This window comes from Marmota monax, unplaced genomic scaffold (assembly GCF_021218885.2).
Source record: "Marmota monax isolate L192 unplaced genomic scaffold, Marmota_monax_Labrador192_F-V1.1 WCK01_AAM20220418_F8-fsc00018, whole genome shotgun sequence".
NCBI classification, from domain to species: domain Eukaryota; kingdom Metazoa; phylum Chordata; class Mammalia; order Rodentia; family Sciuridae; genus Marmota; species Marmota monax.
The window spans coordinates 8587468-8600882 of record NW_026692201.1 but is presented as its reverse complement, the minus strand read 5'-3'; the positions used below and the strand labels follow the sequence as shown (position 1 = coordinate 8600882).

General features: G+C 34.1%; 1 protein-coding gene across 2 annotated transcripts in view; it reads right to left on the bottom strand.

Annotated features, from left to right (window-relative positions):
* Msh3 (mutS homolog 3) overlaps positions 1 to 13415 on the bottom strand; it is a 185245-nt gene that overhangs the window by 27165 nt on the left and 144665 nt on the right. For both annotated transcript variants that reach the window (XM_046427851.2, XM_058574355.1), the window contains exon 20: positions 6646 to 6803. In XM_046427851.2, coding sequence (XP_046283807.2) covers positions 6646 to 6803 — 158 coding nt within the window. The remainder of the gene's footprint in view (positions 1 to 6645; positions 6804 to 13415) is intronic.

Here is a 13415-nt window from a genome sequence, read left to right as displayed (position 1 = left end):
GAGATATCATTTCACACCTGTCAGAATGGCTTTCATCAAAGAGATGAAAGGTAAGTGTTGGCGAGAATGTGAAATAAAGGGAACCCTTGCACATCACTGGTGTTAATGTAAATTAGTACAGCTATTATGGAAGACTGTATGGAGACTCCTAAAAAAAAAAAAAAAAACTAAAATAGAATTACCATACGATCTAGCAATACCACTTCTGGGCATATACCCAAAGGATTTGAAATCATTTTTAAAGAGATGCCTACTGTGCCAGCACTCATATTAATGCCCATGTAATGGTTATGCTAGCTAACCATCAGTGATGAATGGATAAAGAAAATGTGGCATATCATTCACCTTTAGAATGAAGGAAATTCTATTATTTGTGACCCTGTAGATAGATAGAATTGAAGAACATAATGCTAGGCAAAAAAAAAAAGTAAGAATACTATATGCTCTCAGTTACATGTGAAATTCAAAACAATTAAACTCATAGATACAGTGTTGAGTGGTGGTTATAGAGGCTAAAATAGGCAAGGAAAGATGGATGGCCACAGTACAAAATCTGCCTAGTATAGTGGCATATACCTGTAATACCAGTGTCTTGGGAGGCTATAGGAAGAGGATCTCAAGTTAAAGATCAGCTAGCCTCAGTCACTTAGTGAGGCTTTAAATAACTTATGGAGACCCTATCTCAAAAAGGGGAGGGGGGGTTGTGGTTGTAGTTCATTGGTAAAGTGCCCTCGTTTCATTCCCACTATCATTTAAAAAAGGGGGGGTACAGAATCTTAAATGAGAAATATGGATTTTTTTCGTTCTACTGAACAGCATGGTGAATACAGTTAATAATAAAGTACTGCACAGTTCAAAATTGTTAAATGAGTAAATCTTAAGTGCTCTCATCTAAAAAAAACCAAGTATTTGAGGTGATGGATATGTTAACTAGCTTGATTTCATGACTATGCATTGTATTCATAAATCAGAAAATCATTTTATACCCCATACATTTATACAACTTAAAGTTGTTAATTTACAATGATATAAAAATCCTAATGTAGAACAAAAATATTTTCAGAAAAAAATAAACAAAATTTCTTAATTTTAGGTGTTTTTTTTGGTAATACTAGGGATCAAACCCAGGACCTTACATATGCTAGACAAGTACTTTACCACTGTGTCACACCTCCACAGGCCCTCTTAATTTTGTTACTATTACTTTACATATTTCTATTATAAATAAACTTTCCTTATCTTAAAAAAGAAAATATACAAGTGGCAAATAAGCATATGAAAAGATGTTCCAAATCATGTCATCATGGAAATGCAAATCAAAACAAGATACTACTATACCCTTAGTAAAATGGCTGAAGTCCAGAACACCAAGTGCTGATGAGGCTATGGAGAAAAAGGAACTCTCATTCATTGCTGGTGACAGTTCAAAATGGTACAACCATTTTAGAGAATAGTTTGGTAGTTTGTTTTTTTAACAAAACTAAACATAGTTATCCTATGACCCTTGCTCTTCATTATTTACCAAAAGGAGTTAAAAACTTATGCCCACATAAAAACCTACACCTGGATGTTTACATGTTTACACTTTATTCAAAATTGCCAAAACTTAGAAGCAACCATGATATCCTTTAGCAGGTGAATGGACAAGTATGCTGTGGTAATCTGGACAATGGACTATTATCCAACACTGAAAAGAAATGAATTACCAAGCCCCAAAGATATGGTGGGAACTTAAATGTTTATTACTAGTGAAGGAAATCTATGTAGCAAAAAGGCTATACAATGTACAATTCCAATTATCTGACATTTTGAAAAGGCAAAACTATGAACACAACTTAAAAGGATTAGTGGTTACCAGCAGTTGGGGAGAGGGAGGAGTGAATAAGTAGAACACAGAGGATTTTAGGGTGGTGTCTCTGTTGACTCTCAAATCCACAAATGTACAACACTAAGAGGGAGTACAGCCTTTGTGTAAACTATGGACTTGGAACAATGATATGTCAACGTAGTTTCATCAACTGTAACAAAGGAACTACACTGGCAGTAGATGCTGATCATGAGGAAGGCTAACACGGACAGGAACGGGAACATGGTGAAATCTCTACACCTTCCTCTTAATTTTGATGTGAACTTAAAACTGCTCCCAAAACGTAAAAATTTCAAAAATAATGGAATTCACAGAGTCCCCTCTTCATCATACCCACTCTAACAGTTATGTGGGGAGTGAGGGGGTCTCTATTCAGAGGTTTTGCCTGGGATCTGAATTTAAAACAAAAAACCAAATTTTCAGGTGACTTTGATCACATAATAGACAATATATACAACTACATCTCCTCGAAAACATGACAAGAGATATCTCATGTTTACTACACATAGCTACAGGAACTAAATAAACCACAGGCATTCATAAGACGACATTTCTGATGCCAATAAAATTATAACAACTTACTCATTTAGTAAAATGTCAATTGTCATGTGGTTTTGAATGGGAATATTTATTACCAGTTTCTTCTGATTTGCACTGATTCAAGTCGATTTCTTTCTGTCTTCAAAGAGTATATTTTGAATACAGTACAAATACTTCATAATAGGTGCTCAATAAATATTTGCTGAATTAAACTAAATTGAACAAATTAGTTATTCTCCACACAGTCAAAAGCAAACATTTAAAATAATTTAATTTAAGCACTTGAGTGACTATATTACCTTTCGATTCTATTTCAAGATAAATATCCTAGTGCCATTCTAAGTACACTACAGTCCCTGAAGCTGGCAGCCAAAAGAAGAAATTTATTTGGGGAGCACAGCATGAAAACTGTTGACTACCGGCCAGTTAATGCAAATGTCCCTTGCTTCCAACATTTAGTTAGCATAAAATAAAAATAATTGTTGCTAACAGAACCAATGTTTTGAGTTTTCACGTGACTTTCTACCCAAACCTAATAATTCATTGCCTTTCTAAAACTTGATTACTGAGTCTAAAAATGTTGCATGAGGCTTAAGTTTGCATTCATCAGGATAGGAAACGACAGGTCTTATCTCAGTTATGCACTCAAAAGATGTTAATGATCTTCAGAAATATGCACCTAGAAATATTTCACTCACGAGTGCATATATCACCATACACCAATATAAATGTATCACTTAGAGCCAAATGTATGTTTGCCAAAATGCTACCTCAAAAAAAAAAAAATCTTATTCAGGCTGAGGTCGTGACTCAGTGGTAGAGCACTTGCCTAGCATGTGTGAGGACTGGATTCTCAGCACCACATATAAATAAATAAAATAGAGGTCTATTGACAACTAAAAAAAATATTAAAAGAAAAAAATTTTAAAAATCTTATTCAGGAAAAAGCTCATGATGTGACAATATTCAGAAAGAAGATCCTTAACCTTTTCTCTATATACACCTTTTCATCTATCCACTATTTCTTATAGTATATTACATGGCACACAGTAGGCATTAAATGAATAATTATGGAACCTACAAAATTTAAATCTAGTATTCTAAATGTCCAGTTAATAAAACAAATAAAAATAATTTAATGATACTTTGGAGCCTACTCTTATGTGAATATCTCATTCTGCTAGATTTTAATATTTTTCCATTGACTATAAACAGGATTTTTGAATAGCAAGTGATTTAGAATAGCAACATATTTCTAATGGAAGAATTATAAGGAACATGAAATTAATATTACAACACAAACAAGTAGGTTCTCAAATTTGAGATAGAAATTTTAGCATGATATTTTAAAATGTTCTTGGGTATTGCCTTAAAGATTCCAATTAAAAAGATGGGTTCAAGTTTAGAAAGGACCATTTTTAACAAGCATATATTCTAAGAATCACACTAGAGAAATAGTCCTTTGTAAAAAGAAGGGGAAACAAAACCAAATTTGTTTCCACACCTGAGCCTTGAATTTAGCTCTTTCTGTCTTGGCAGATGAGACAAAAAGGAATTAAAGAGGAAGAAACCATTGGCTAATAACAGGAAGCCTGGCAGTTTGTCAAGGAACGCCAATAAATTACTTCAAATCTTTTTTGTAAATAGGCACAGTATGCACATGGAGAGAAAAAAATACCCGAGCATTAACAACAACAACAACAAGAATCTACCAGATGGCACTTCATGTAAAGGACAGTAAATAATAGAAACAAAAATGTCCTTATGAGCAATCTGGAGAATCTATAGAAACATCATCAAAGGGTATTTTCTTATTCTAATTTAATTTTAAGCATGAGGACAAACTTTTACACACTGCTGATTCTAAACTGGTATGGCCTCCTTGGAGAACATGAAAGATGCATGTTCCTTACAATCCAGCAATTCTGCTTCTGGATATAACCTAGATTCAGAAAAACCCACTTATGTGCCCTAGGAGACACATACAAGACAAGTGCCAGTATTGTTTATATTTGTAAGAAATTGTAATCATGGTGAATAATAGTCAAGGAATAGGGCAAACTGTGGTGTATGCATACAATGGAATATAATAATTAGGAAAAAATTAATGAACTAGAAGTATATATACCCATAAAGATGAATTTCATAAATATAACACTGAGGGGAGGAAACCATTTGAAGAAGAATAGTGTGATACAGAACACATAAACACACACCAAATGCATTATTTCAAAAACATACTTTTGTGGTAAAAATATAGAGAAATTCATGGGATGATACCAAAGTCAAGGACAAACGGTTAGTTATTCTGAATGGGGTACAGGGCAATGGGATTAGGGAGGATTAGGGATTTAATTGTATCAGTAATGCTTTATTCCTTTAGAAGGGTCATAGATACAGAGGGGAATGTTAGATGTCTGAATTATTTAATAATAAATGAAAACTATAAGGGGATAATATTAAACTATATCCTAGTAAAATCCTAGGGCCATATGTAATACGATTCACGCAGATTCCTTCCCAATGATAACAAGTGGATAGTAGGGGAAAGAGGAATGGACAGGGAACATGCCCTGTATACTAGAAAGCAGCCCTCAACAGATTAAGGAGATCAAAGAATGTCTGTACTGTAGAGACACTGAAGCCCTTAAAAAGCAGGAGACTAATCTACATAAACTGATAGGGAAATATGGGCCCCACATATTAAAAAACAAAAGCAAGTTACACAATAGTAATGCTTAGTGTGATCACATTTTAAAAAGAAAAGGTTTACGTATCCTTGTAAACTCATCTACTTAGCTAAGACCAAATGTGGCTTTTCTTTTAGATTTCACCTTACCTAACCTTTCAGTGCTGCTGGCCACCGCCGCTGTCTCTTCCTCTTCCTCCTCTTCCTCCTTCTCCTTTTTTTTTTACAATACTGGGAATTGAACCCAGGGCCTGGCACATGCTAGGCAAACAAATGGTCACCATTGAGCCACATCTCTAGCCCCATCTTCTTCCTCCTTAAAGCACTCTTTCCCCTGCCCCCGACACCATCACTGTAATGTCCTTGGTTTTCTCCTATCTCTCTGGCTACTACTCCTCTGTGGTTTTTCAAGCTTCTCTTCTAATGTAGCTATGAAATCTCAGCAGTTCTAAGAGTCAGTCTTGAAACATCATTCTCCATTATCCTCTCTGCCAAAATGATCTCATGTACACTCAGAACTTCTATCATCATTTAACATGAAGAGGGATGGCAACAAATATATTGTTACCTTTGACTTTTCCCTCTGAACTCTATCTAGCTGCACACACAGCAGCTCTCCTTGAATGTCTGCAAGTAATTCTAATATATATATATATATGGAGGAGGCCTTTTGGAAGAAATATGGTTAGATGAGCTCATGAGAATGTTCCCCTTTTTGATGGAATTGGTAGCTATGCAAGAAGAGGAAGATAGACATAAGATAAAATTCCCCTATACTCTCTCACCAAGTGATGCCTTATCCCCTGCCCCAAGACATCCCAGCTCCACAACTGTAAGAAATAAATTTATTTTTCTTTATAAATTATCCACTCTGTAGTATTCTGTTTTAGCAGCAGAAAAGAGACTAAGATCCTCTACCAGTACATGCCAGGATTCTCCAGCCAGATGCACAAACCACTGTCACCTCTAACATTGTCAGCCACCACAGCCCCATCTATCAGAGTCCTATTGATTTATTTCCTGAATATCTTTCAAATGTGACTCCTTTCCACTTAAATTAGCCACACAAACTTAGTCCAAACTACCAATTATCTCACCCAGACTACTTCACTGGGCTACTGATTAAGACACTCTGATCCATTTAGTTCTTCCTCAATACATTTTCCAGATTTCAGCCAATGCAGACATGATCCTACCCCAAGTATTAACAAACACTTATATTCTGCTTAATAACTCTATTTCTTCCTAACCACCTTTGGGAAGAAATATTGCCTGAGATGATTTTTCTCCTTTTCATTTTCCCTTCTTTCTCTATTAAATTTGTAACTCTAATACCATAACAAAAATTTAAAAATTAAAATAACTGAAAAAAAAAAAAAAAAAAAAACACTGGGCAAAATGGCCTGCTATGTCTCTTCTGGTATTAAGATACATGATTAAATGATTTAAGCTACTCAGCTCCGATTATTTTGAAAACACACATAAAAAGAAAATTCATGTGAGTTTGATTTATTTTTAGAGGTATATTTAATAAAACTAGTATTTTTACCTTGTAAAAATGCCATCCACAATCCCAATTGTTGCCTCCTCTGCAGGAACATAGGAGCCAATCTGAGCCATGATAGTAATCAATGCGACTTGTTTTATGTAGGAGCTCTTTCCACCCATATTTGGTCCAGTGATTATCATTACTCTTTCTGAGTCCTCCTGAAATCAAAAAGGAATTTCACTTATAATACCAGAAGGATTTTTATGTAATGTCCATAATTTATCCCATAAATGGGAATTCATTGGGTAAAACATTCCTTTGTGACATTTAAATATGTTACTGTATAACCCATTTGCCATTGTTATAACAAAATGTCTTAGCTGGGTAATCTGTAAAGGAAAGAGGTTAATTTAGTTCACAGTTCTGGAACCTCAAAGAGCATGGCATTGACTTCTTCTCAGGTCTGGTGAGGGCCTCATAGTGGACAGGATCACCATGGTGAGAGCAAAAGCCAGAGGGATCTTATCACAAGACAGGAAGCCAGAGACTGGTAGGGGCCAAATCTCTTTTTATAACTAACAGATCATTCTTGTGTGAGTTAACTCATTCCATGAGACCAGTATTAACCTATTCTGAGAGCAACAGCCTCACTGGCCTAATTACCTAACATTTGGCCTCACTTCTTATTTTTGGTGCTGGAGGTTGAACCCAGGGCTTATATATATTAAATAAGTGCTCCACCACTGAGCTGTACCCCCTGCTGCTCAGCCCCATCTCTTAAAGCTTCCACTGCTTCTTATATCACCACTCTGGGGTCAATGGTTCCAATGCAGGAACTTTTGGGAAACAATAACATCCAATCAGCAATACATATCACAATAAATACCAGCCTGAACAACGCTATTGCAGAAAAGTGAATTCTTAGTACACATAGCTGTTTCAAGGTATTAAAAAAGGAAATAAAGAGAAAGCTGAACTCATCAGACATTCTTTAATCTGCCTATCTGAGTGTTCTTCATATTGCTTTTATTTAAAATCTGTCAGTTTCCATCTGTCCATCTTAAAACTATAAGCATTAGTGTCACAAGCCGTCCATGGGTTGTGTGTAGGTCACCACACATGGAAGCCTAGTGGGATCGAAACACCTGGTGTCTGGGAATGACCAGTGGACATTTTCTCTAGTCAACTGCCCAGAGACATTGTGAATTTCTATTCCGCTCTGCCATGACCCACACAGCACCTGAGATGGGTGTAACCTGCCAAGATGCCAATCAACCTGCTGACTGCAAGACATCAGGAAGCAAGACTCTACCCTTGAAACCTTACCCCTGTCTTTGATGTACCCCTTAAATAAACCACAGGAGCCATCTTTCCTTTGTCTGGTTCCAGCTATTGTGTGGACTGGATGTATCAAGAGCTTCACTTTTCTAAATACATTTCTGACTCTTTGTGTTTTGTTCTTCATTAATTATTTTAGTCTTTAAGTTTTCAGGTGGCTTACATCCTCCTCGGCAGAAAAACAAACCCTCCAATGAGATGCTGGCTGTGGCCTCTGTTACATTATAACTAGAATAAAATCTATTCTGTGCTTATATAATTATGTCAAAATGAATTCTCCTATCATGTATAACTAAATAGAACCAATAAATAAACTAAAAGAAAGAAAAAACTATAGGTATTACATATCCAATTGCCCAAGACCATATTTTGGGTTAGTAGTACATAGATTTTTCAGTCATAGGTAGAAGACTATTAGAAGAAATTTACAACATCAATTCTAGATGTGAGTTTTGTCAGTACTTAATTATTCATTGGCATTTTACCAAAATATATGGCAGAGGCAGATGAACTACAGCTCTTAGATGACCTAATTTTCTACCTTCCTTGTATTAATCGATTATAGCACATACCATGTATAGACTCTGCTAAGGGAGTTTGTCCAACTGCAGCCCTCTGCAGAGAAGTTATCCCAGGGCACCCATACTCTATGCTATGTGAACCCACACGTACCTAGTCCAACTTTTGACTGGTTAATGAGTCTAGAATAAAAGCTCTTCTCAGAATAGGCCAATTAAACACTCCCTTAGAAGTTAACTGGAAACTATAGAAAGATTCAATCAGCTAATAAGTGCATCAGAGACTGTAAGGCATCACAGAACAGGCCACAAGGCACTGGAAGATATTACATCTCAGCACTTTGGGGGAGGGGGCAATTCATCCCTAAAGCTAATAAGCCACACATTCGCATTTTCCCTGATGTCAAACTGTACTAGGGATGCTGTTCTTCCTGTGTAATTTCTTCTCTTGTATCGACATGTGGCATAATGAATCTCCACTAATGGAACTTGAGTGAATCAGAAAGAGCCTAGAATAGTAAGAAAAGGGAAGGAAGTTTGGTATGAGAATGGTGAAACTAATGATAAAAAATAAAATGAATTCTGCAGAGATTTAAAAAATAATAAACCTATGAATAAACACCACATATCTGGTATAACTAAGTACTTTTAAATTTTTAAATAAAGCTAATATTTATTTTTTAAAAATGGCAAAATGATACCAAAAGGGAGAATCTAATAATACTGTATTTAAAAAATTAAACCTGTAATTGAAGCCCTTTCACCAAAAAATCTCTAAACCAGCTAACATCCCCACTAAGTTCTTGAAAACATTTAAGAAATAGCACTAATATTACAAAAAAAATTCTAGATAATAGAACAAGAGGAAATTCTTCCCAAATCATTTCATAAGGCCAATCAATATAATATAGATACCAAAGCCTGACAGGAACTTTACAAGAAAGAAAAATTTAAGACTAATTTTACCTATAAATATAAAAAGCAAAATCCCTTAATAAAATTTTAATAAGCAAATACCAGGTATAGAGCTTCTAAGAAATACAAGGTTGGTTGATTAGTTTAATATTCAAAAGCCAATCAATAGAATTTGCTGCACTAACAGAATAAGGAAATTATCTGATGATCTTTAATGATACAGAGAAAGCATTAAAGTTCAACATTTACTAGTGAAAAGAATAAGATAAAGATACAAAAGGTACAAGAATTGGAAAGATAATAATGAAACTATTATTATTCATATGGTTGTATTCCCAAAAGGAAATTTACAAAAATGATTAGAACTGATAAATGAATTTAGTGAAATCAAATTAGATACAAGTTCAGTATTCAAAAGTCATCTTTAACCTCTACATTTTAGCACTAAGTAATTAAAAATAAATATATTTTAATCAAACAGTTTACCAAAGTATCAAAATAAGTCAAATATCTAGGAATAAACCTAACAGATGAATAAGATCGTTAACAGAAAGCTATAAAACTATTATGGAAGGAAATAAAAGAATATCTAATTAAATGAAGTAGGATACTGTGTTCATGAATTGGAAGGCTCAATATTGTAATGCTATACAATTAGTAATGCTATACTAATTTATAATGCTAAAATAATTAATGCTATAGCAGTGGAAGAGAACAGAATCTAGAAATAGATTGGCATGTATATCATTCCTTGATTATAACAAAGATGACAATGCTGCTCTGACAAAGGACGGTCTTTTTGATGACTTGGGTTGGGTCAAAGACTGTCTATACTGAAAAATATGAACTCTTGATTCTCTATCTTACTTAGTAAACAAAAATCAATTCCAGATAGATGATAGGTTTGAAATACAGAAACAAATATTAGGGCTATCAAAACAATAACATATGATTCTGATGTAAGCAACAACTTCTTAAACAGATTTTCTTAAACAGGACTATAAAGGAGAAGACTGAAAAATTGGAGTATGTTAAATAAGGAAGTTATGTTTATAAATGGTACCATTTAATAGACTGAAAATCTAAAGAACAGAAGGTACCATTACATTATGTATTTTCCAAGTACTTGAATCATACATATATGATATATATATGTGCAAATATTATATATAAATCAAAAGAAAAAACTGAAAAGAAAATGACAAAAGAAGATATACAAATGGTCGCTAGTAATATGCAAAAGTGTCCAACTTCAATAATCATTAGGAAAGTGAAAGTACAAATCCAATCATAAAAAGATACCACAACTCCATGTGTACAGCTAAAGTTTAAAAACAAAAATTGTCAATGTAATAGTTTTGGCAAAGATGTTGGGGAAATAAATTGTATGTCATTTTGAAAAACCTTAGAGAAGAAAAAAAACAAAAACCTTAGCAGTATCTACTAAAACTTAAAACAGATATAGCTAAAGAATTGTGCTCCTAAGCACATCTTAAACAGAAATGTAAATGATAAATAACAAAAGGTAAGTGAAAGATTGTTCACAGCATTACTTTTCAAAATAGCCTCAAATTGCAAATAATTCCAATGTTTATCAACAGTGAAACAGATAAACTGTGATATATTCATACAAAGAATTCTATATGACAATGGAAATAAACTACATGGAAAATCTGTGAATGACTCACACAAAAACAATGTTGGGGCAGGTTGGGGCTGTGGCTCATTGATAGAGAACTTGCCAGCACATGTGAGGTACTGGGTTTGATCCCCAGCACCACATAAAAAAATAAATAAAATCAAGTTATTGTATCCATCTATAACTAAAAATATTTTTTTAATGTTGGATCAAAATATACACAGTATATATTGTATGTTTCTATTTTTACAAAGCTCAAAAACAGACAAAACTAAAATATGGTAAAATAAATTAGGACAACAATACCTTAAGGGAGCAAGGAGGTACTCAAAGGAACTCCCCCGACCAGAAGGGGCACCATTTCTACTCTACTGTTCTATTTCTGGATTTGGATGTTGGACACTTGAGTAACTTTGTAAAAACTGACCAAGCTGGATACCTACAATCTGTGCATGTTAAATTTCAATAAAGGTTAGTTTTGAATGGAAATGATGTCATTCTCACAAATTAATCTAAAAAGCAATATAATTCCAGAAGCTAATTCTGAAATTTATTTGATAGAGAAAAAAATCAAGGAAAAGTCAATACAATTTTGAAGAAGTACAACTGGGAGGGAGACTTTATTATTAAGCTATAGGAAATAAAAATTGTGATACAACTTTAGAAAAATGCGGACAGAGCAGTCACAGAAAGCCCACTAACCAAATCTATAGATACCACTCTGGTGCATGTCATCAGTGGTGGGATTACAAGTCAGCCAAAAAAGATGCAATATTCAATAAACAATGGTGGGACAACTGGGTATCCAAATGGAAAAGGAGCAAGTAACTCTCACACAAAGTCCCCCAAGTCAAATCTTAATGGATGAAGGAACTAAATGTGAAAAGTAAAACTTAAAACTTTTAGAAGAAAACATAGAAGATTAGATTAATAACATCAAAATAGAGAATGATTTATTGAATAAAATAGAAAAATAATACAATTCTGTCCTCAGATACACATTAAAGAGAAATGTAATGATGCTTAACAAAAGATAAGTAAATGATTGTTCACACCAGTACTTCACATAATTGCCTCAAACTGGAAGTAACACAAATGTACAACAGCATCAATAGAAATTATAAAATCTGATATAGTTACAGTGAATTCTTTGACTGGAAAACACGTAAATCATAAAGGGAAATCATTGTCAAAAGAAATCACCAAACAAAAAATAAAAAGGCATACAACAAGCTAATAATATCCTGAATATAAAAGTAACTCCTACCTATTAATGACACTAAAACCAAACCAACGGAACAATGGGCAAAGGATAAGAATAGAATATTTGATGAGAAAGAAACACAAAAGACCAAAAAGCATATTAATAATCAGGGAAAGGAAAATGTAATCAGCAGCATTGTTCAAGAGTCCCACAAGCAATTGCTTACTTATCTGAAAGAACACTGGGTAAGCATCCAAAGGAAACAAACTCAGTATGTTGAAGGGACATTTGCACTCTCATATGCATTGCTACATTATTCACAATAGCCAAAAAGTGGAAACGACCTAAGTGTCCATCAACTGGTGAATGGATAAAGACAATGTGCTACATTTACACAATGAAATACCACTTGGTCATTAAAAAGGATGAAATCCTGTCATCTGTGGCAATGTGAATAGAACTGGAGGTCACTATGTTAAGTGAACTAAGCCAGGTACCAAAATCACACTTATATGTGGAATCTAAAAATGCTGACCTCACTGAAATTGTGAATAGGATGGTAGTTGCCAAAGGCTGGGAACAGTAATAGTACTATGTATTTCAACAAGCTAGAAGAAAAGATTTTGGATGTTTTCACCATAAAGAAATGATAAATATTTGAGGAGACAGACATGTTTACCCTGATTTAAACATTACACAATGTACAAATGTATCAAAACATCTCACATGGTCCATCAATATGTATAATTTTTATGTTTTTATGTATCAATTAAAAATAAACTTAAATGGATGGAAACCGAGAATATCATGCTAAGTGAAATAAGCCAGACTCAGAAAAATCAAGGGTCAAATTCTTTCTCTCATTATGTGGAATCTAGAGCCAAATAAGGGAAAGAAGGCAATGGTGGGGGATGGATCAGATATAATTATACAGGGATGATCAGTGGGGTAGAAGATAGAGAATGAGAGGGAGAAAGGATGGATAGGAAAGGGAAGGATATATGAAATGAATATAACAAAATCATGTTATATGCATACATAAATGTACCACAGGGAGTTTTACCTTTATGTATACGTAGAAAGCACAAATCAAAAATAAATAAAGGAGTGAAAGGAAGACCAGTAGAGTAGAGGGGGAAAAAAAGCAGGAGGGAGGTGATAAGGAAAGTAGGAATTGAAATCAAATTCCTTACAAGTATTATTTTGTCAAAATAAA